Source organism: Symphalangus syndactylus, chromosome 12, assembly GCF_028878055.3.
Source record: "Symphalangus syndactylus isolate Jambi chromosome 12, NHGRI_mSymSyn1-v2.1_pri, whole genome shotgun sequence".
Lineage (NCBI taxonomy): Eukaryota > Metazoa > Chordata > Mammalia > Primates > Hylobatidae > Symphalangus > Symphalangus syndactylus.
The window spans coordinates 22473748-22498545 of NC_072441.2; the positions used below are offsets into that span (position 1 = coordinate 22473748).

General features: G+C 42.6%; 1 protein-coding gene across 6 annotated transcripts in view; it reads right to left on the reverse strand.

Annotated features, from left to right (window-relative positions):
* WLS (Wnt ligand secretion mediator) overlaps positions 1 to 24798 on the reverse strand; it is a 132191-nt gene that overhangs the window by 64745 nt on the left and 42648 nt on the right. The window contains exon 1 of one of the 6 annotated variants that reach the window (XM_063625287.1): positions 10947 to 11260. The exons of the other annotated variants lie outside the window; for them this stretch is intronic. Within the exon in view, the coding sequence (XP_063481357.1) occupies positions 10947 to 11034 (88 nt within the window). The 5' untranslated portion in view covers positions 11035 to 11260. Of the gene's footprint in view, positions 1 to 10946; positions 11261 to 24798 lie in introns of those variants that run through there. 6 annotated transcript variants of the gene reach the window in all.

The following is a 24798-nucleotide window of genomic DNA, read 5'->3' on the forward strand; positions in this document are numbered from 1 at the left end:
CCACTCCCCACGCTCCCTCCGCTACCCCCCTCTCCCCACCCTACCCCTCCAGAGAAGTCTTAATGAGGAAAAACAAAAAAAGCACAAATCACATTTCCGAAATGACTGGAGATCCTGCCACCACTAGGGTTATGAAAATGGGCACAATTTTAGGCTCTGGCTATTCAGCCTTGAAGAAGTCTCAGTATCCAGGCACCTGAGTTTACTCATCTAAGTAATACCCACCTCCTCCAGCGCTGCAACAAGGGTTAAAAGTCAAGTTAGCAAAAGCACTGCATGCTGCCTAGTATGCAGTAGGTGCTTAATAAATGTTTACTAAACCTGAACACATACAAGTCACAAGGGAAACAGGAATAACTGCCCTCTGAAAAGCAGGGCTTTTCTACGGTGGCTTAAAGCTGACATGGCAGCATGGCAGATCCCTGGTTCTCAGAGGAAATCTAGGAAAAGGAAGAGACGATCCATGGAAGAAGGAATTTGAGGCCATTCTGATATAGAGGAAACCCTCGATGAACATCAATACCCACTATTCTATTATTCCTATTTTTATCCTCAGTTAAACATAGTGAATTGGCCACTGTGTTTTCCTCCTGAAATTCCACAAAATAAAGACAAAGACAGTAAAAAGAAAAGCAAAAGATATTAAATCACAAGGGGAAAAAACTAACTGTAGACACATGAGCAGACAAGAGATTTCAATTTTTTTTTTTTTAAGACAGAGTTTTGCTCGTTACCCAGGCTGGAGTGCAATGGCATGATCTCGGCTCACTGCAACCTCTGCCTCCCGGGTTCAAGCGATTCTCCTGCCTCAGCCTCCCAAGTAGCTGGAATTACAGGCGTGCACCACCATGCCTGGCTAATTTTGTATTGTTAGCAGAGTCAGGGTTTCTCCATGTTGGTCAGGCTGGTCTTGAACGCCTGACCTCAGGTGATCCGCCTGCCTCAGCCTCCCGAAGTGTTAGGATTACAGGCGTGAGCCACCGTGCCTGGCCTCAAAATTTTTTTAAAAGATAAAAAATACATGAAGTAGGGTTTCCTGGCAGCCACAGCCTACACTCCTATAGAGGGGATATTCTAGAAAAGTGAGCCAATATGTCTGCAGGAACCTGAAGCCACTCAGAATTTGAAAGTACCAGGGGTTGCAGAAGACAGAACAAAGCATGGCACTGACAATGGGGTGACTGGGTCAAAGTCTGCACACAAACTGCTGGACCTCAGTTCTCCCACATCTTCCCATCTGTGCATGATCCAAGGAGAGACTTTGGACTTGAGGACACCAGGGGAATACATAGACCCAGGACTGGAGGTGGAGAAGAACAAGAGTCTGTAGAAGAAACTGTACCACTCCCAGCTTGGCAGAAACAATGCGCAGAGCTGGAATCTCCCCCTGGTCAGGGACCAAGCTGGCTACAACTTCTCCCCACTTAGTAGCCTCAGTGGTCAACGGAAAGAATCAGTCAGAGATCCCATGAAGCCAAATCTTAGGCAATAAAGTACATCCTACTTCTAACGCCGGGAGTAGGAATTGGGACTTTCAACCGTGTTGAAAAGGGTGCTTGGGGAAACACAAGAGTATAAATATGAAAAGCTGTAAAAAACGTCATCAGCTCACACACAGGTTACGAATTACTCGCAGGTTGTTCTCCTTGGAGCTGCAGGGTTCAGTGCAACACTAGCCTTAGACACAGGCAAGAGGGGCCTTTGAAGTTTGGGCCCCACACTTTTAAAGGGTCCCACTCTGTCAACTGTTCCCTTCTTTATAGGACAAGAAGACTCCCAAGTGAAGGGGATATATATACCCAGAGCCTGCAGACCCCCTCACTTCTAGACCATGCTCCGAGATGTCAGACTCCAGAACATTCTGCCTAGACAGCTCTGAACTCTTATCTTACTTCCAAGGTCTGTGTGGCCTCTTTCCAGGTCTGGCTTCCCAAGAAGAACGAGACAACCACCTGTATACTCTTGGATGGTCGGGCGGGTGGGAGTGAAAAGGCTGCTATTTGTTGGAAGATACGAACCGAGCTTGAGCTCGGAGGTTAGGGTGTCCATGTACAAGCATGCAAGGCCCCTCTTTTTATGGGATGGAGCCAGAGGTGGGGAGAAAAGGGGTGTAGGGGCCCACACTTCCTGGCCAGTCACATCTTGGCACAGAATTCCAAGTCATCCATGAGTCCTCAATTTGAACCTGGCCATCCTGTTCATTATGCAAGTAACTCATCATCAGAGGATGCAACGTACTTGGCTTAACAGTGTCCTGGCCTGATTTATCACTTCTAAATATTTAGACACAGGATAGGCATGCCTTCATTCATACTGTCTCCCCGAGCCAGACAGATGTTTGTGGTGGGCCTGGTTCAGAGCAGGTGCCTCAGAGAGACAAGGCTGGACAGGATTGCTTCCTTGCCTGGTCCCAGCTTCAAAATTATTCTAATCTGTTGATGATCCTCAAAGGAAAAACTATTTTAAAATATGCGGTTTAAAACGAAAATTGCACACAGTCTTTTAATGTTCAATTACTCCATATTAAGCTCCTGTGGTTTCTGTGCTTTAAATTACCTTGTTTAATGTTCCCAACAATTCCATGAAGTGGACATGAATATTTTATTTTAATTAATGAGTAAAGATCTTAAGGAACTTGTATAAAGTCATTGAAATTGCCTTAAAATAAAATCACTTTTTTTGTATTGCTTAAAGAACACTGGCTAACTTGTGATAAAAGAAGCCCCTCAAAGCAGTCACACAATATGAATAGGCTAAGTCTTTATAAGAGCAACAGCACTCCTTCATCAGAGGCTAACATGCACCAGGCTTCTTCAGGCCTCACATCCATCCTGGGAAGAAGACGTTATATAAATTGCCCAAGAATATATGGCTAGTAAACAGCAGAGCTTAAGTCTGGATCCTGTGAGGGCCCCACTGCACTCTACTACCTTTGTTGGTGAAAACAAACAAACACAGTAGAATTCAAAAGAAACTAACAGCTGAATCAAGCATACTTGGTCAAAGAGCCACTCAACACAAACTAAATACCTTTCCAGCTTTCTACAGGAGAGAAACAGGCAGTGTTCCCGGGAGGCTGCAAGTATGGCTCATAAGAATGTCTGGAATTATCTAATCTAAGCTTTCTAAAGCCATCTATTATTGGTTGTTGAAATTATAGCATGTTCTGTCGTCTCCTCACGTTATCATCTCCTTACTTCCTGTGCAATCCGAAGCAGAGGTGTTATTCCTGTTTATGAGGTGAAGACGCCATAACGCAGAAAGCCCTACCCTAGAAATACCAGACTCAGGACCCTAGAGCTTCATAGCCAATAGTCTCATAGCATCCTGCCATCTTTTATGATGTACATAAAAAACAGAAACCACAGGGAGGATGGCCTGTTCAAGTGACCTTTACTAGACTCTGACATCACTCCCCACCCCCAGACAGATAGCACATGAGGTAGCACAGGTCAATCTTAGCAGACCTGGTTCCCTACCTGTTGGGATAAGACTTGACGCCTAGAATTTCATGATTATTACACTAGTTACTGCATGAAGAAATGCTCAAGACAGAGCAGAAAGCATGAAGGGTAAGGTATTGTTGTTGACATTTTATTAGGGAAGTGAAACTCTTATACTTATCCTTAATTCAAAATTATTACCAGGTTTCAGGAACATGGAGCTTCCCACTCTGACTCCCTAATCCAAACCTAGATCACAAAACCCAGAAACAGGAAAGCACTAGACAGACGAACACAGTAAAACTGCGAAGCCGGTTACCTGAATTTTCTCTTCTGCCTCCAATGGACTTGGAAATAAAGTTCAGCATTAATGATGATGTTGCATTTAATAAAACACTGGTTTCATGACTCCTGGGATACTGCGTGGGCAATACTTCCCCTCCACCCCCCAGAGGTAATGAAGGCGAAGAATCCAATTTGAACTCCCTGGGAGAATGGCAGGAAGGCTAAGCTACATTTAGCACTGGAGAACGTTCCCTATAAAACAAGGACACTGGTTATACCAGTTTCGTGGGGGTACAGTTGTAAGGTATCAGCATATGGCATTTATAGATTTGAAATCCATGGTTTTCCATATCTATACTATACCAGCAGCTTTGGTATAGAAGCCCATAGGTCCTATGGGCTAGCCAAGCTTCACATTTCTCAAATAGCTTTGGAGACATATTTTACTTGGGTGGAGAATTCATTCAGAGGAGGAAGGGAAGTGTGGAAAGGCACTGTCATTTGTTACACTTACCATTTCCATCCTGTTATGGGGCAGTTTCCCCTATGCTCCAGGGTTCCATAGGAGCAGACCTCGACTGCAAAGTGTGGTTACAGACAGAAAGATCCATGCCTTTCCATATTGGGAAGCATCAACTAATTGTATCCTTAGGAAGTCTGTCTCTATGCCAGTTATACTGCCCTGCCCTGCTTGAGAAAAGCAAAGCCAATCAGTTTTTCTGCAGGCAAGTGGAAAGTCCCTTCTATAAGGCAGAAATGGTGGGAGGGGGGTGCTAGAAATCGCTAGGGAAGAGGTCTAGTGTCCCCAAGAAATCTAGGGCAGCTGCTTAATGTAAGAATGGTCCCTGGGGTGGGAATGTGGTGAGAAGGAAAAGCAGTGAAAAGGCCACTAGAACCTTAATTGCGGAAGACATCAGAATGCTTCTCACCTGAGCTCTACACCTTCTATATTTGAAGCAGGTATTTGCCAGCCAGGATAATACAAAGTGTATAAATTGGGCACCGAATGGATCTGATTTTGAATTCTTTTATGACTTCCCACCTGAACAACCTTGAGTAAGTCTCAGTTCCCACCTTTGCAGTATGGAAACAGCGGGAACTGCTCCCTAAGGCTGTTAACCAATACCAGTTCCCTCTCCATCTAGTCACGGGGTGGCTGGGTTATATTGTTGACCTATTAACTGGAATAAAAGCGGAAAAAGGAGAGGACAAGATATATTAGAGGAAATCAAGAACGATTGTATGGTTTTCAAAAACTTTTAGGTTCCTAGAGACACTTTGAATTTCCTGGGCCTTTGCCCTGGGAAAAAAATTAAAGAGGTTTCAATGCTCGTGTGCATTCCCACATTACACAGGGGAGCTGCCAGTCACCAGAGTTTGTTTGGGTAACCTCAGAAAGAGGCCGCAGAGACAAATCTCCTCCCAGCCTCTGGCAGACATATAATCTCGAGTTATTTATGCCAGCATTCCTTCCCCAATAAAAAACTCTCTGACCTGGCTTGAATTTTTCTTGACGCTTTCAATTAAGGAAATAACAAAACAAACCCTGTCCTATACATGGTTAGGTCTGGCAAAAATGGACTCAGCTAATTATAAATTTGGCCCTAGCTGTTTTCTTAAGATGCCCTACAGGCCTGGGTGTGAGTGGTTATAAAAATGAATGAGTACAATTATTTTGCAAACCAGCCTAACAGTTTAGTTCACATTGCTTCTCTTGTCTTTCCTCATCAAACCAAGCATTTGAATTGCAGAGAACTTATCTTCTACATGTAAGAAAACATATTTCTAAGCATTGCAAAACTGGTTCCTTGCTGTATTCTGATGCATTATCATCTGGTTGAAGTCACATATCTGTCTATGGAACATGACGAGGACAAGGGAGAATGGTGCTCACCTTAGGTTCTCTTCAAAGTGACATGCAGTTAGAAAACATCCACTTACCCCTATTGCAGCCAAGGCTACGAGTGCTGAAATGCTATACCACTGAAAAAGTAAGTGGAGACATCAATTTTTGTTAATAAATGAATCTGAAGTACCACAGAATACAGAAAAAAACCATATCTATTGTTCACCAGGTCAGAGTAGCTCTTTCCTCATCTAACTCAACACGTTCACCCTGAAGGATTTCATCTGCTCCTGGGATGCACGTCACCCTCTCCAGTCCAGATTTCCCTCTTGATATTTGAATTTGCATGTTCACTTTTCACCAGTCTCTCCTCTTTCATGGTTTAGAAACGCAAACCACCACATTTGGTCAACTCTATTAGGTGTCTTTCAGATTTAGCCACCTCTCTCTCCCCACTGATATGCCGCTTGTTCAGGCCACCACTATCTCCAGCCTCCATGACTAAAACACCTGCTCTGTTCCTGTCTAATTTTCACACTTCCTGCTGGAGAAATGATTTCTAAAACACTTTCAATGCCTTTATATTGTCTTCAGGATGACATCAAAACTCTTTAAATGGCATAATTGGCTACGATGTTATGTAGCAGCCTAGGTTCTAGTTCTATGAATGTTCACTACCCCTTCTACCTAGGTTGGCCACTTCAAATACAGCCCCTCTCCCCTCCAGCCTTGGAAGATGAGTAAGAGCTCAGCTTTGGAGACAGACAAGCTGGGACCACAGCCCACCTTAGCTACTTGGTGCCTGTGCAATGTTGGGAGTCACTAAATGTCTCTATCTGTAAGATGAGGATAGTGGTACTGGTAATGCCCTTCTCCTATCACTGTGAGGAGTAAATGAGATAACGGGTACCAAGCAGTCAGCACAGGCCTGGCATATAGTAAGCACTCAGTCAGTGCTGGCTACTATTTCTTTTTTTCTTTTTTCTTTTTCTTTTTTTGAGATGGAGTTTCGCTCTTGTTGCCCAGGCTGGAGTGCAATGGCACGATCTCCGCTCACTGCAACCTTCGCCTCCTGGGTTCAAGTGATTCTCCTGTCTCAGCCTCCTGAGTAGCTGGGATTACAAGCATGGGCCACCACGCCTGGCTAATTTTTTCGTATTTTTAGTAGAGACGGGGTTTCTCCATGTTGGTCAGGCTGGTCTTGAACTCCCAACCTCAGGTGATCCACCCACCTCGGACTCCCAAAGTGTTGGGATTACAGGTGTGAGCCACTGCGCTCGGCCGCTGGCTGCTGTTTCAAGGCTATTACTTAAGGTTATCTACACCTGCTATACTCAGGGTTCCCATAATCACACCAAATTTTAAAGAGATGCCTCCTTTGAGAGGGTGAATTACAAAAGGCTTCTTTATCTGGGCTGCAGACAGTGCTTGGCATCCCCACTTGTGCCAGACTCCTACTCATCTTCTGGAATTCCCCCCAGATTTACTCTTGCCCTCTTTTACTCACCCAAACTCAATATAGCACCCCTCCTCTTGCTCCCGCAGCCCCTGTTCACCCAGCAATATGACACTTATGACACTTATTCTCCATGGTGCTTCTCCTGACTACTTATCCCCATCTCCCTCCCTACCCATCTCCTATTTAGGCGGCATTCCTGAAAGCCGGGGACTGACTCAGTCTTGTTCACAGTTATATCACTCATGTCTTTGCACAATAGATATTCATTAAATATTTACCAAATTAATGATTATCATCCTTCTTTCTCCAAATAACTCTTACAAACGTAAGTTTCCTGTCACTCTAACATCAAACAAGTGGTTTGCTCTATTTTGGTGACATTCATACTTTCTTTCTCCATCACCTGCGTTTTTACTTCTACCCCCCCAAAACCCCTGCACACACACCCCTGAAATCCCTGCTGCTAGATGAACCATCCAACTCTATTTTTGTTTCCACCAAATATTTTTGAGCACCTACTGGTTTCCTTGCACAAGACTGGACGTAAAGCCTAAAACCATAAAAACCCTAGAAGAAAACCTAGGCAATACCATTCAGGACATAGGCATGGGCAAAGACTTCATGACTAAAACACCAAAAGCAATGGCAACAAAAGCCAAAATTGACAAATGGGATCTAATTAAACTAAACAGCTTCTGCACAGCAAAAGAAACTATCATCAGAGTAAACAGGCAACCTACAGAATGGGAGAAAATTTTTGCAGTCTATCCATCTGGCAAAGGGCTAATATCCAGAATCTACAAGGAACTTAAATTTACAAGAAAAAAAACAAACAACCCCATCAAAAAGTGGGCGAAGGATATGAACAGACACTTCTCAAAAGAAGACTCTAATGCAGCCAACAAACATGTGAAAAAAAGCTCATCATCACTGGCCATCAGAGAAATGCAAATCAGAACCACAGTGAGATACCATCTCACACCAGTTAGAATGGCGATCATCGAAAAGTCAGGAAACAACAGGTGCTGGAGAGGATGTGGAGAAATAGGAACACTTTTACACTGTTGGTGGGACTGTAAACTAGTTTAACCACTGTGGAAGTCAGTGTGGCGATTCCTTAAGGATCTAGAACCAGAAATACCATTTGAACCAGCCATCCCATTACTGGGTATATACCCAAAGGACTATAAATCATTCTACTATAAAGACACATGCACACGTATGTTTATTGCGACACTATTCACAATAGCAAAGACTTGGAACCAACTCAAATGCCCAGCAATGATAGACTGGATTAAGAAAATGTGGCACATATACACCATGGAATACTATGCAGCCATAAGAAAGGATGAGTTCATGTCTTTGCAGGGACATGGATGAAGCTGGAAACCATCATTCTCAGCAAACTATCACAGGAACCGAAAACCAAACATCACATGTTCTCACTCATAAGTGAGAGTTGAATGATGAGAACAGATGGACACAGGGAGGGGAACATCACACACCAGGGCCTGTCGGGGGATGGGGGGATGGGGGAGGGATAGTATTAGGAGAAATACCCAATGTAGATGACGGGTTGATGGGTACAGCAAACCACCATGGCACGTGTATACCTATGTAACAAACCTGCACATTCTGCACATGTATCTCAGAATTTAAAGTATAATTAAAAAAAAAAACTCAGAGAAGTTCCAAATCTTATATATAAATAAATACAAATCTGATATAGAAATAGGTTTTGGAACTATATACATGTATATAAACATAAAAATGTATGTTTATATATGTCTATAAAGAGTGAAACAATTAAACTTCTATAAAAAAAAAGAGTAGGGATAAAAAGGCATATAAGGCAAAGTCACTGCCCTCAAATTGTTTACAGTAAAGTGGGGAAGGCAGGTATATACATAGATAAGTATAATTCCATGCAGTTTGTACTGCATTAGAAGTATATATGAAGTATACAGTCAGCACAAAAAGATCAAGAGTTCTGAGTATGAGTAGAAGGTCAAGAATCGTAGCACAGAAGACGCAATCTTCTGGCTCACCCTATTGAGAAGAGGTGATATTTACCAATGAATTGCAGAATACGAGTTCACTAGGCAGCAAGACAGGAGAAGGCATTACAGGCAGAGGAAGCCCCACGTATAAAAAGTCACGGCTGGGCGCGGTGGCTCAGGCCTGTAATCCCAGCACTTTGGGAGGCCGAGGCGGGCGGATCACGAGGTCAGGAGATCGAGACCATCCTGGCTACCACGGTGAAACCCCGTCTCTACTAAAAATACAAAAAATTAGCCGGGCGTGGTGGCGGGCGCCTGTAGTCCCAGCTACTCGGAGAGGCTGAGGCAGGAGAATGGCATGAACCCGCGAGGCGGAGCTTGCAGTGAGCCGAGATTACGCCACTGCACTCCAGCCTGGGCGACAGAGCGAGACTCCGTCTCAAAAAAAAAAAAGTCACATAAGCACAAAATAACAGGGTGCAGTCAGGGGAAGCAACTGTATCAATATGTCAGGGAATGTGAGAGGGAGTGGAGGGAACAGGGAAGGCTAGAGAACAGGAAGGGTCTGATGACAAAGGGAAGAAGCTTGCCCTGAGTGCTGCAGCATTTTGATTAGAGGATGATAAAGCAAAGGAGGAGATTCTGACAGCTGTGTGGAAGACGGACTGGGATGTGGGGGCAGGTAGACAAAGAGACATCCCAAGGAAACTTTGGCCCACTGCTAACGCAGTTCTCAGTGTGCTTAAGACGATTTAACCTTGTAGAAAATACTGCCAGGAGGATATTTTCTAAGGAATTTGTTTACCAAAGAATCTGAACTCAATGATGAACCGATCTTTCGCTAACAAAGCCAGAGAACGCACAGCCATCTAAGTCGGCAAGTGTTAAAACGCTGGAAAGCAAATGTGGCAACAGCACTTTCCTATTTGACCATAATCAACATTAATGTGGAAAGAAAACAAACCTGACAGCCAAGGGAGGAAAACACACAGTGGGTTTCTTTGCTTTCTCTCCAGGACACTGTCGGTACACAGAGCATTTAGAATAGCTGATTTGATTGTTGTGAAAATCTTCCTGCGTGCTGCTCTCTCTCTCTCTCTCTCTCTCTGAATGCAATTAGAGAAGAGAGCTTCATTCACACTGTGTCTAAAAATAGATGATGGCAGAGTTCACAGACTGACAGCTGCATTCTCATAGAGTAACCAGGAAAGGAAAGGGATGGCTAATTTAACTTAACAACTTCCAAAACAAACAGTGCAGAGGGAGTCCAGGATAAAGAGAAAACACACAGGTCAGTTCTTCAAAGAGCTGGAAGAGGGATGGGGTCGCTCCATGGCGGTTTATTAGTCCTCCCAAAATCCTGACGAAAGCAGCTAAGTATTTTGCCCAGATCTACCCAGAGTCCTTCAGACGAGAACTCTGGCAGAGGAACCGCTACAGAGATTCAGGCAGTATCAGGCAGCAGGGCCAGGACTTTCCCTGCTGACTTCTTCATACATCCCCTGGACACAAGTAAGCTAAGAGTCACGACGTTTTGCTAGGCAAGATAAATAAATGAGTTTTTTTCCCCCTTCACCATATCTAAATTATACTCTGCCTAGCCCGGGGCATTTAAAAAAAAGTTATCCAGGAAATAAACATGCATCATTAAGGGGCAGAAACCAGGTGTCTAAAAGAAGCAAACCATTTCTTTCCCTCCCCTCAGTCCTAGAATGTTTTCCATTTTCCTCCTCAGTCTGCCTTGCCCAAGGAAGGGATTATGGTTGGGCTTCAAAAGAAACAAGGGAATAATGCCTGTGGACGGGTAGCAGATTCTCTCTGCAGCTCTCCCACAGCTCCACGTTGGCTCTCAGCGCTGCTGCCAGCCAGCTAAATGCCAGATCACGACACTCCAACATTCCCTCACCGCATACCTCCATCGCCCTGGTGACTAAGCTGTTTCAACAGCTGTGTTATTGCTGGAGTCAGGCCAGTGTTATTCACACGGAGTATTTGTTTCATACGGCTTATGTGGGGAATTATTGCGCTCAGCTTTGGGGTTCTATTTGAAGATAAGGTCCTTCCCTTGATCAATCAGCCAGGACATTCCTGGAGTTGGGCTCCAGGAGACAATGGGACAATATTCTACTGCCACCCGGGGTTCCAGATAATGGACAGATTCATCATACTCTAAAGAAGGTGGATGAAGCATATGTGTGTGTGAGAGAATGGGAAGCATAATGGGCAACCATGGCCCTTGGTGGAGCCGTGGAAGATCTCTGCTGCTCCTCCCTCATCAAAAGCCACCCACAACACAAGAGTGTTAAGCTGGACTCCCTTTCTGCTCTTCTTCTCCAGCCATCGCCCTCAGCCTTTCCCTTAAAATCATTGCTCTTTCCTTTCGGGTCACGCTAGCGCTGTTGCGTGGGTCTCTACATGCATCACTCCACCACCTGCCCCTGAATGCCGTCTCCTCCCTCGGCCTTTGACTTCTCCGAGCTCATCAAATGATTTATGACCACTGATGTTCCTATCCCGTAGGAAGCAAGTTGGGCCTGTTGGCCTGGTGACCTCCTCCACTACCCCACATCCTCTTCTGAGTGTGAGTAAGACGGGCTGCGTTACTAACTGCTGAGTTAATCAACCCAAACTCCCTTATGTGGAGGGACAACTGGGAAAAGGAAAACGCATCACATCCATGAGCCTTATGTCCTGTGGGTGGGACTAATTTCTATTTCTAGCTCATTCTAGGCTGAATCTCCATCAAAGAGGCCTACTGGCCTGTTCTCCCTCCAAAGTTCTTCTCACCAAGAGCAACTGGGCACCATTTTCTGATGCTGAAAAAATCTCAGAAATGTGTTTTCTTAAAAATGAAGTATTTTTAAAAGAAATAAAACAAGGATTCCTAAGAGCTCACAATTTTTACTGCCTACTATGTGTAGACATTTTCACCCATGCAGATGCCAGCCAGATAGAAACCATCAGAGGCAATTTCAAAGTGAGGAAACTGAGGCCCATGGCCATGCTACCAATGTGAGAGGGAGGCAAAATGAGAACCCAGGTTTGCCTGACTCAGCAGCCTAAGTACTTTCCCCTTACGTCTCTCAGTCATGGGGTAGGAAAGTTAGGACACCCGCTTCTTGCTCTAAAAAGGCCATTATTTAGCATTACAATTTGAGTAAGTCACTTTACATAATGTATTATTTCATGAAATACTACAGCTGGATCATAGGCTTACTAAGATCCTTTCTAGTTCTAATATTTCATGAATGTAGAAATCTAAAACACCTCCAGCTGTTTACTGCCTTCTATACTTAAGGCAGCGAGGCCAAAACAAAGAACTATAAAACCATTCCTGTCCTCGGGGCACTTATAATGGAGTTTGAGTGACAAAGGATAACAACTTGAGTTTGACTAATGGAAGAGTTAAACAATTAACAAATACAAAAATACCAGAGAACCAGACTGCAGGGCAGTGCTTGAGAAATCACACCGCATACCAGCATAACTATACAAGGAGAAAAGTAGATTTCAACAATGGTAACACCCCTAACCCCGAAAATACATTTGTGCTGCCAGCAGAAAGAGAAGAAGAGACAGAAAGCTCTTGCAGGAAAAGCCAGCTACTAGAAGGGATTTCGTCTGTCTCACAGGAAAGCTTTGTTTCTGACAAGTTTCATAAAGGAAAAAGTAGGCTAGAACAAGCTTTTTTATTTCCAACCCACCTTTTCTTCGTTCCCATGAATGAGGAGGGGATACAAATGAGAGCGGGCAGCCAGGGACAAAAATAATATGGCTGGTGGTTCCTGACCTCTTGGATTCCTGCCAACAGAGAAGCCTGAGAGGCAACATTTAATTGTGGAAAAACCAGCCTGGCTCTCCTCTTATCTTTTTCGTCTGCGACTTAAACCCACAATTACTGGCAACCCCTAGATTCCGAGTCACCCAGCTGGTGGTGGCAGCAATGGCTGTGTCTGTAGCTGAAAAGCAAAAGGGAGTCAGATTTTACCTGCCTCCGAAGCCAGCCCTGTGAGCACAGCCCTAACCCAGTTTGATGACTTCTCCCATTAAAAGGTTCACAGATGCCCTCCTGTTGGGAAAACCACCAAGTGAGGAGTCCAGACGGGAAAAAAAGAAACACGATTTTCAGCCACTGTATAATTCAAAGGACAAGCTACGAGTCTCAAATCCTGAATTCCACATTTTATTTCAGCACTAGAGATGTGATGTTCAATTCCTTAAGGATCAAATTTCTTAGCTGGTCATCAAGGCAGCTCACCTACCAGCCCCTCTGTCTTTCAGCAGCTCATCTTTTTTCTCTAATACGGACACTTTTCTACAGCCCAACAAATGGGCTTACCGTCCTTTGCACATATGTTATTTCAGAGCATTTCATGATAGAAAAATATGGTCTTAGTCCTCACTTTCTCACCTTGAAATCACTTTGGAGAAGTCACTGAACTTCCATAATTTCATACTTGTTTAAATTTAAAACTTGTTCTCCAGTAATAGCCTCACAGAGAACAGCAGAGATTTAACCTTGAACATCTAGCATTGAGCCTGCATAAGAGATGCATAATCAACGTTTCCTTCTCTATACCTGAGGCCTTTGCTGAGTTACCTTCATCCAAAACAATGTTCCCATTGCTAACTCTTGTCCTGATCCTTCCTCACCACTCTTCTGCTCCAAGATCTTGTCTCCCATACACCTCTGCTCCCATCTTAATATCTTCCATTTCGAAATATTTTAATTTACATGTTGCTATGTTTATAGTCAAATATAATTAAATCATGCCTGTGGGCACATTCTCCTAAGGATGCTAAGAATTTCCCACATCTTCTATGTTAGGACTTTCTCCAATTGCTTCAGTGCTGATCAGCATGCATTTTGGTAGTCATGGGGCGTACCCTCATCGGGATTCATAAACCTCTGAATTCCATGGGTGAGCTTCAGGGCTTCCATTGAAATATGAACACTAAACGTGCAAATGGGGTCTATGCATATATGTCTCCCAAGGTTAAAGTCCTTGACCTGAAGTTAATAACCACTGTCCGGAAGTAATGAAAGGCCTGTGGCTAACATCCACGGGGTCCTTGTTCTGAACACTCAGCCCTGCCACCTATGTTTCTGGGCTTCTATGCTCTCTCCGGAACACAATTCCTCCTTGCAAGTCCAAGAATAATAACTACTCACTCTTATTTATTTATTTAGAGACAATCTCAACCAGGCAGGAGTGCAGTGGCACAACCTTCTGGGCCCAAGCAGTCCTCCTACCTCAGCCTCCCAAGTAGCTGGGACTACAGGGGCACACCACCACATCCTGATAATTTTTGTATTTTTTGTAGAGACAGGGTTTCACCATGTTGCTCAGGCTGGTCTCGAACCCCTGGGCTCAAGCGATCTGCCCGCGTGGGCCTCCCAAAGTGCTGGGATTAGAGGTGTGAGCCACTGCACCCAGCCAACTATTCACTTACATTGAGCATTTACTATATGTATCCAGCACTTACTATGTAAAAGCCTCACATACACTATTCTAGTTTAATCCTTACAACAACCCTATAAAGGTAGTACTACTATTCTCTCTATTATATAAGTGAGGAAAATGAAGTACAAGGAAGTTTCAAAAACTTCCTTGCCAAGGGTTGCATAATTTATAAGCAGCAGGCCAAACACTCATAATTTATGATTCAGCCCAAACACTCTGGCTTGAAAGTACTTAACCCAGTGCTGGAGTTGTCTCTCCAAGCTCTTTCACTTTCCAGAAAAAAATAAGACTGTCCTTGGACTGTTTCTTTGCCTTCGCATTGTAAGTGATCACAGATTCCAACATCTTTAAAACCCCACCTTTGACTCAATCAAACATTGCCTTTTCCGTGAGTTAATCATTTCCCCTTCTAGGTTTATGGACTCCTTTGGGTACTTAATGCACTGAACACACTGGTGTAATTTCTTAATTCTCTCTCCATGAACTAGACTGTGAGCTCCTAATTATTTTGAGTACACACGGAATATTTACCGTGCCTGGAATTGTGCTAAGGATATAACAAGGAACAACGCAGGGTCCCCGCCTTTAAATAATTCACTCTTAGGCCAGGAGTGGTGGCTTATGCCTGTAATCCCAGCACTTTGGGACTTTGGGAGGCCGAGGTGGGCAGATCACAAGGTCAGGAGTTTGAGACCAGCCTGACTAACATTGTAAAACCCCGTCTCTACTAAAAATACAAAATTAGCTGGGCGTGATGGCACACGCCTGTAATCCCAGCTACTCAGGAGGCTGAGACAGGAGAATCGCTTGAACCTGGGAGGCGGAGGTTGCAGTGAGCCAAGATCACGCCAGTGCACTCCAGCCTAAGCAACAGATCGAGACTACATTTCAAAAAAAAAAAAAAAAAAAAAGAGAGAGAAAACTAAACAAAAGAGGGTTATGATGGTTTCTGAAATTGTATTATGAAGAATAAAGACTTATCTTTATTTCTTAAATCCTGAGCAAAATGCTAGCATGTAGTACAAGTCCCAATAATGCCTATCGAATGAATGAATGAAACTGGGAAAGGGTTTTCAGATGCTGAACTGCTAAACTGAAAGATGTACCATCCCATCATGAAACTCTTTGAGGTTATTTATACACTGACTCACCTAAAAACTGCTTCCTGTGTTGGTGTCTATGATACATTTTTTAATGTCAGACTAAAAATACACTTCCAGTACACCAACCCTGTCTGCCTACCTAAGGAGTAGAAATGAACACAAGGTCGCATGTAACAAAATAAAAGAAAATTCACTCATTTCAACACTAAGCTCACCCTCTAACAAGAGCGTGTGTCTTGACTGAGCACTATCTTCTAGAACGGTTTTCACTTGAGGGTCTCTGAAGTCATCTATTTACAAAACCAAAGGGATACCAATGAGATTTTTTATAAAGCCAGAGAATCTTAAGTGAGTCATGGACTCTCAACTTCAGAGAGTTAGAGTAGATGGGACCTTAGGGGTCATCTAGTATAATTTCCCACTCAGAACAGGAAGCACTCCATAGCCCTATCAATAGACTCATGGTGGGATCAAGGCACTGGAGTCCTAACGTCATGTACACTCATAGCCTCTCGACTTCCCAGCTGGGAGACTGGCAAATCATGTAAACTCTGTCATCCTCAGTGTCCTCACTCTGCCAGATATAATTGTTCAGATGATCAGATGAAATAAACGTTGTCTTAATCAGCAAACATTTGTTTGCAAGTAACAGGACTTCACCCCCACTAACTTCACCAGAAATCCGCTGGAGGGATACAGGAGTGCTTTAGGAAAATCAAGGGCAGAAAATGCTGAGAAGCTGGAGGGTCTGAAACCAGGAATAGAAAGCTGTCAGGAGGAAAGTCAACTCTTACAGTCTATTGTAATTATACTAATAGTCTTCATCTCCATTTTCCTCTTTGCATCTGGTCTTCCCACTCTGCCAGCCAACAATCACGGCTTCTCTGTGCACGTGTAGAATGATGACTGCCCAGGTGGCTCTCACGGCTTTTCAGCTTAAGTGCTAATAAAGGTAGATCTCGAATTACCGAAGTGCAATTTCTTATAAGAGAGAATTTGATTGCTTCCCCTTTGGCCAAGGGACCACTGCTAGTCTGATCAGTTATGGCTTGGGGACTGATCATATGGCCAGTTGCCCATTCAGTAGAGGTGGTGGAACATGCTGAGGGAGGGGGAAGTTAAGACCAAGTTCGGGCCAAGCAAATGACTGGCAACAAAGACAAGCAACAGCATCTCTAGTGCGATGGTACTTTGCAAAGAAAGCACTGCCCCATGCCAGCTATCACTGTGGCCATCCTTATGATCCTCACCGACCATCTTCTGCTTGACCACTACCAGTAACAGGCTGCTCACTACTGGTAGAGGCAACCTTTTCATCGGCAAACAACTTCAGCTATTAGAACTCTTTTCCATGTGACAGCAACTTAAGATACTAAACTGAAATATTTGTAATCTTCTCCCAAGCCTTACCTTTAATGAAGGCATAATCTTGCTTCTTAGGTCAAGCCTGGGCTTTTCTTTCTAGTCAAAATATGAACAATAGGCAAAGCAAGATGTCGAGGAAAAGCTGAGTGTTGGGAGGGAAACCGAGGCAGAGCTTGCATAATGTCCTCGGGAATGTGTCTAGACTTGCTGGCTCCTTACTTCTAGCCCTCCTAGGCTCCTATTCCCATTATCTCAAGTAGCAGAACATGTTCCATATAAATGCTAAACCATCACAGCTGTAGATCATGCGCCTGCTCTTTTGACCTCCACATTTTCACCACCTGTTTCTTTGTTAGATTACCAATAAATAGCGTGGGCTCCCAGAGCTCGGGGCCTTCGCAGCCTCCGTACACTAGTGATGGCCCCCTGGTGTCCCAACTTTCTCTCTCAAACTGTCTTTTTCTCAATCCTTTGACTCTGCTGGACTTTGTCACCCCCACAACCTGGTGTTGGGTCTGATCACCCCAACACAAGAGAGAGAGATTCACTATGCAATTATTTTAGCAAACAACCTAGACCAGAACAACAAAGCCAGAACCTCTTCTTCCTGTAAAGAATTACTACTATCTCTACTAACACCATTACTAATAACTCACTAAAGCAAAAGAGCATCTGGAACTGTTTCTAGCATCAGTGTGTAGACAACAGGTAGGGCTGGGGAAAATGGTTTCCATGTAGAGTCCCTAGCACTTTTGCATGCAGAATTCTGCCTTGCTCTCATTTAACTTCCTTTTGCTTAGAAAAATATAATCCAGAAAATAATCTTAACTTCATTTTTTTTAAGTTAACCAAGATAAAGGTGTGAATTCCCCATAAAAGAACCTCACAACAGCTGTGTTATGACCAGCTGGCATTTAAATACTGAAAGACCCAAAGTTAGAAGAGGAGGTGAAAACAAAAAAATACCTTCTATACGTTGGGTGCACCATTATGGGATGTGCTGCTTCTGGCTTCTCTGCTCTTCACATTAGTCAATGATGTCACCAGGTTTTTATTTTAGTAATCAGGATACACTTGTATGGATGCAAAGAGAATATCCTCATTTATATTCTAAGCTCAGAGCAGGAAATGAGACACGTGGGTGATCTGCAGCTGTGGCACTATAAACAGGGCCAGCCTACCACCTAGGCTGCACTTCATTCCCTGAAATACTGATTGGGAGATTTTAAAAAATTGAAAATATCATCATTTTAGAAAGACCAGTGCATCTTCCGTGCAAGGATCTTAGAGTCCGCTGTTTGGTAGAAGGCTGACTCACCTGTATGGGGTGGTGCATGTGTTGTTGGGTACCATCTACCTATCTACACCACTGATGTACAAAGAGGAGATCCTGCCCTGGCTCCAGCCAGCTGTGCCGCTGTGGGCGAGTGCCACGGAGTTCAAGCTTTCTCAGCTGCTAAATTAAAGGATTAGTGCTTTAACTTGGGTCAACCACCCATTTGCAAACCTGACAAGAACCACAAACACTCTTACTTCAAAAATGCATATAAGCAAATACCATGGATACTTTATATAGAGTATCAAGGGGTTGTCTTAGCCCTTACACTCCAGTCTAAACTGCTTGGTTGGTGGTTATTAGAGCAGCAGCCCTCTAGTATTCCTTTTAGCACTCCAAGCTAAAATAAAACAGCTGATGTTTAGTCACAATGTCTGCAAATTATTCAACACGATAGAAGAGTGTTTCGTTAAGACTAGAGACTAATCTAACACAATCTACTCGCCAATGTTAAATTGACCAGTAACCAATAGATGACTGGAAGAAAGTGTATGTAACTAGATATACCAAACTGTAAATACTAATTTTAAAATCTTGGAAAGGTTTTGGAGGAGCCTTACTCTATGTTTGAATGGGAATTTTTCATTTGCAAATACTTAACCAATCCACCAAGCCAGATAGAGCTCTATAGCGAAGCCTACGGAGGAGCCTTATAATGACGTTGTCCAAGTAATGTGCTTACCAATAATCACTCAAGCCAAAGGCTAAAGGTTCCCATGCTCCTGCCAATATAAACACGCTCACAATGGTTCATTCCAAGGGAAGAGCTGTCAAGATGTGCCTGAAGATTTCCTCAAAGGGAGAGATAATTCATGAGCAAACAAACATCATGTCCTTAATCTCTTCTATCCTGGGGTAAACCCAATATAGTTTTCTCCCATGATTTCAGTTGCTTTCTATACCAAGTTAGTAAGTAAAACTGATTCATACTGGTAAATTCCAGGTTCCAGCCTTGGTTTGAAGGGGCACACAATTCAATAAGAGTAAAGGAGACTGGCCATGTAAGCCCATCCTGAATACTGACAACTTTCATACCATTTACCTAACACTACAAACCCTACTCCATTTAAGTCTCTGAGATCTTTTTGCTGTATTTTGAGCTTTTCAACTTACCTTTTTTGGTGGGAGAGGAGGGAGGAGGAGAACAAAGGGAGAATTTGAAGTTTTTATTTCTGCTTGCATTCACTCAAATTGTGGTAAAGAAACTTAAAAGGTAATTTTAAAATTCTAGTGTCACTAGCCAACAATAAAAACTATCTAATTAGAAATGTTAGAGGTTTTTTTTGTTTGAGACAGAGTTGCTCTGTTGCCCAGGCTGGAGTGCAGTGGTGCGATCTCGGCTTGCTGCAACGTCCACCTCCCAGGTTTCAAGTGATTCTCCTGCCTCAGCCTCCCAAGTAGCTGGAATTACAGGCACATGCCACCACACTGGGCTAATTTTTGTATAGACAGGGTTTCACCATATTGGTCAGGCTGGTCTTGAACTCCTGACCTCAGGTGATCCACCCACCTCAGCCTCCCAATGTGCTGGGATTACAGGTGTGAACCACTGTGCCCAGCCAAAATGTTAGATAGTTTTAACACTGGCTATAACATAGTCATAAATTAAAGAAGACATGGTCGTAAATGAAAGAAGACCTCTTTTTGGTGGGGGGAGTAGTAGGGGTGGGAGAGTAGAGTTATACATTTCTTCTTAGCAGTTGCTTCAACATAGTTTATTAATAAGGACTATCTGCTGTAGCATAGAAATACAATTATGTGAATACCATACTACCAATGGCCTGTTCCATCAAAGCAGGGATAGTTCTTACAGTGTATAAAATCCTCTGCCCCATTCAGCTCTCTTTATGGAGCTTTCCTCAGAAGCATCAGAAAACACAGAATTAAATATCACAATTCTTGTTGAAGGCCAAAAATTAGTCCCTAGAAGGATTCTTTCACTTTCATCCTTCTACAAATTCACCCATCACCATTGTAATAATGTGAGGGGTGAATTTGTAGAAGGATGAAATTCAGAGAATTTTTTTATGGTCAATAGATTGTTCCTTTATTCCAGTTGTCTTCCCTTGATGTCCGCCTAACGTTCCATAATAAATGGACAAATGGAAAAGCACAATTACTCTGCCAAAAGTCAGTCAACATTCTCCCAGGACACTCAGCCATCTAACTTGAAAACTGACTGGTAATAATATCATTCTAATTACTTTAACTAGAAATTTGTTATACAGAAATGCTTTCAGTGTGGGGAAAGAAAAATCACTTGCCACTTATAGAAAGAATTCTGCTTCATGTGACCATTTGCAATAATGAAACAAGTAAGACTTAACACTGGGTTCCAGTGTACAGCACAAGGATCAAGGCGAAACATAATGCTTTCATTACGTAAGAATAGGACAGACATTATTCTGGCTTTCCCCTACCCTTCATCATTTACCAATATTTCTTCAGTCTCAGGAATTTTTCAACCCCTGAGACTCCTAGATTTACTACTCAAGACACAGCTATCCATCTTGAGGCTTTCTGCCAATGGCTCTAGTGCTTCTATTTCAACAGCTTATAGATTTGAAAGCTGGAAAGAGAGATATGTAAACAAATCCTCTAACTTTGATCTACGCACCCAGATTCCTCAAAAGAAGCCCTTGGAGAGTCTGGGGTATACTAACTATATGACTTGCAGTTGTAATCATTAGAGTGACAACCCATTTCCAGTGGGTACCATTTTAGCTAACCCAAACCTTTCTTTTCCTAATGAATAGAGTGACTTTTTAAAAAATGGTATATTTGGGAAAGTATTTTAGAATGGCATCTGTTAACAAAACAAAAACACTCAAGTATATTTTCAAATAACAGAACTTGGCCTTACCAAGAGGTCTAAGAGCAACAGGTAAGTAATCATTTTTATCAATGATTCATAATACATCCAGACTCCAAATGTTAAGGCTGACTTCTGACACTCTTCTCCGCCTACTCATACTCCATTTCCTAACTCCTTTGGAGTAAAAATTGAAATCCCATATCCCTAACAACTAGACAGAAGCATCATGTTTACATCATGACAAATTCATTAATTCTGTACCTCTGAAATATTCAGCAAAAAGCCAGCACTGACTCAATCATGGATTTCCACAGACAGGTCTGTTCATATTTGTAATTGGTATTCACCGAAAGGTCAGTGACTCCTGTTCCCAAAAGCATCTACGAGTCTCTAGATTTTCTTAATTGGCCTCTTTTCCTCAGCTCTTACAGACTATTGTTTTAAAACTACCACCATAGTGAGGGGAAAAACAAACAAACAAGCAAACAAAAAACCACCTTTTTTTGGCTCCCACTCCACTCATAATCAACATAACACAGACTGCTTCTGACCCAGATGTGATGGAAAGAGAGGGGCACAGAGTTGGGGGAGGTTTCTCCACACACCAAGCAAGCAATCAATCACTTCCACAGCAGACATCAGCTGGGGGTCCAAAAATTCAGTTCCATTTTGACACCACTTACCTGGAAATAGCATCAAGTCTCATAGGTTGAAAGCTCAGTCCCATATGACTGTCCCCCACTTCAGATGCCCATCACAAAGACAGGTTGTGGCCTGTTATAAATAGGTGTTCCCATGACCTTCCTCCTTAGGATTGATCTGCTACTGAGGCTCACAGAACTCAGGGAAACACTTTACTTATGCACATGTTACAAAGGATATGACAAAGGATACACAAGGACAACCAGATAAAAGACTCACAGGGTAAGGCATGTGATGTGGCAGGGATCCCTGACCCTCTGGCAGCAGACAGATACCAGTCAATGGCCTGTTAGGAACTGAGCCACATAGTAGAAGGTAAAAGGTGGGTGAGCAAGTATTACAGCCTGAGTTCTGCCTCCTGTCAGATCAGCCGGCATTATATTCTCATAGGAGTGGGAACCCTATTGTGAAGTATTCATGCAAGGGATCTAGGTTGCATGCTCCTTATGAGAGTCTAATGCCTGATGATCTGAAGTGGAGCCATTTCATACCCAAACCATCCCTCATCCCCTCATCTGTGGAAGAAGTGTCTTCCATGAAACTGGTCCCTGGTGCCCAAAAGGTTGAGGATAGCTGTGATAAGGCACAGAGCACCCCTGTCCTCTCAAGGGCGCCATGCTCCGCGAACCTCTGCAAGTTCAGCTATCTGGAAGCTCCCAGAAGCCAGTCCTTTTGAGTTTTTATGGAGGCTTCATTACCTAGGCATGACTGATTACATTATTGGCCATAGGTGAGTGATTCAATCTTTAGGCCTATTCCCTCCTGGCTGTTGGTGGGTGGGGCTGAAATTAGTTCCCCGCCCTTCTAATCATGCCTTGGTCTTTCAGGTGACCATTCTGAAGCTATCTGGGAGTCCCCAGCTATCAGTTGACTTATTAGCATGCAAAGAGGCATTCCTATCACTCAGGAGATTCCAAGAATTTTACAAGCTGTGTATCAGGAAATTTATTACTATAAAGTACCTTATAATGCCATTGTTTTTCTCCCAAAGGCACCAGCTTGATTAAATTCAGCAATTAAAACAATGGCCAACTTCTATAGTGTAAGTCAATGCTTTTCTAGTTTTCTGAGGGTTTGGAAACTCAAATCCTAGCTAAAACCTGTATCACTTTCAAATTGAAAGATTTAAAGGGAATAAACATTTAACCCCAAGTGACTAGAAGTCATTTAAAATATGTAGTCCTTAGATTATTTTATCTACTCAAAGACTCTTCAAAAGCAGATGAAAACACTGCCCAGACATATATCATAAACCCAAGCTTTAATTTCAGAGCCCAAACACGAAATCTCTTCTCATTGTTTGAAATCTGAAACTCATTTCAAAGACTGCCTAGAAAAGTTAAAAAAAAGAAAATGGATTGCTCGTGACCTTTCCTTACATATGAAGTAATATTGTTACAGGTGAATCTGATAAGCAGGAAGCCATCATGTGTAATAGGATCTTATTTGCCACACTCCCAAACTCTTCTCTGAAGTCCTGTTCATTGCTGTCAGAAAGGAATCCAAAGTAATGGTAAACAATATAAAAAGTAGAGAGTCTCATGCATTCTTAATACCAAAATCAGAGAGAAATCTAGACCTGATGTGCCTGTTACACTAAAATGTGTGTATATGTATACTGCTGAATATACATAATATATATAATCTGTATAATCAATGCCTTGCTCAGTGTCCATCAGCAAAGGCAGAGAGGATAAATTTAAGGAAATGAATATTCCCACAAACACAACATGTAACTTCTCATATAAAAGCAGCCGGCCGGGTGCGGTGGCTCATGCCTGTAATCCCAGCAATTTGGGATGCCAAGGTGGGCAGATTACGAGGTCAGGAGATCAAGACCATCCTGGCTAACACGGTGAAACCCTGTCTTTACTAAAAATACAAAAAAATTAGCCGGGCATGGTGGCAGGCGCCTGTAGTCCCAGCTGCTAGGGGAGGCTGAGGCAGGAGAATGGTGCGAACCCAGGAGGCGGGGCTTGCAGTGAGCCGAGATCCCACCACTGCACTCCAGCCTGGGCAACACAGCAAGACTCCGTCTAAAAAAAAAAAAAAAAAAAAAAAAAGTTAGCAGCCAAAATGTGTTGCTGCTACTCATGAAAAATATTTTTTGGTGTGGTTTTCTTGACAGCTCCATTAAGAAAGTTATTTTATACATTTATCAAAGGAATAATTAGTGGTCCATCTTGTTAACTTTTTAGTATGCCCCCTATTAAGTGCTAGTTCTCATGTTATAAGAAAATTAAGGATTATTTTTAAGATAGAAAGCTTGAGTACAGTATTTTTGTAGATGAAGATAAAATATTTTAGAGCATGAGATGTACATGAGAAAAAAATAAGACATTCATATTTTATTTACATATAGAAATGTTTTAAAGCTTTGCCAACATGGGCATTTTTGTTGTTTAGGATTAATATTTGCTGGGAAGTAATTCACCTGTGAAATTATTTAACAGGTAGAATTATTTCTTAGTTTCTGGTTTGGGAGAAATGCTCAAGAGTTGAGCTTAAAATCATTTTATTCACACTGCTAAAGCTGAAAAATGTAAATAGGGAGCTTTCAATACATTTCAAATGAGTTTGGAGAATTCTAAAATATTCAATCCATTTACAATGAATACAAAACATCATTAGAAACTGGCCAAAAAAAAAAAGCTAAAAGTATTCGAGTTATTTCACATTACTGGGAAAGTTTCTTTTAAAAAGTTCAGTTATAAATAACATTCACTAAACATATTTAACCTTTTTTCAATTTTGGTGGTATAATTGTAGAAATTTATCGTTGACTTTTAAAATTTCACCTAAACTTACCTGAGGCTCTGCATTATGTTACTCAATGATTCTGATGCCAAGTTTTGAAATCAAATTATAGGCCAGTCACCTTCAGTGATGTCAAAGGTAGAACCACAAGATAATCCAGCACTTTCCTCACAACCTGAAAACGGAATCTGTGGCAAATACCTGCCCAGGTGTCAGACTATG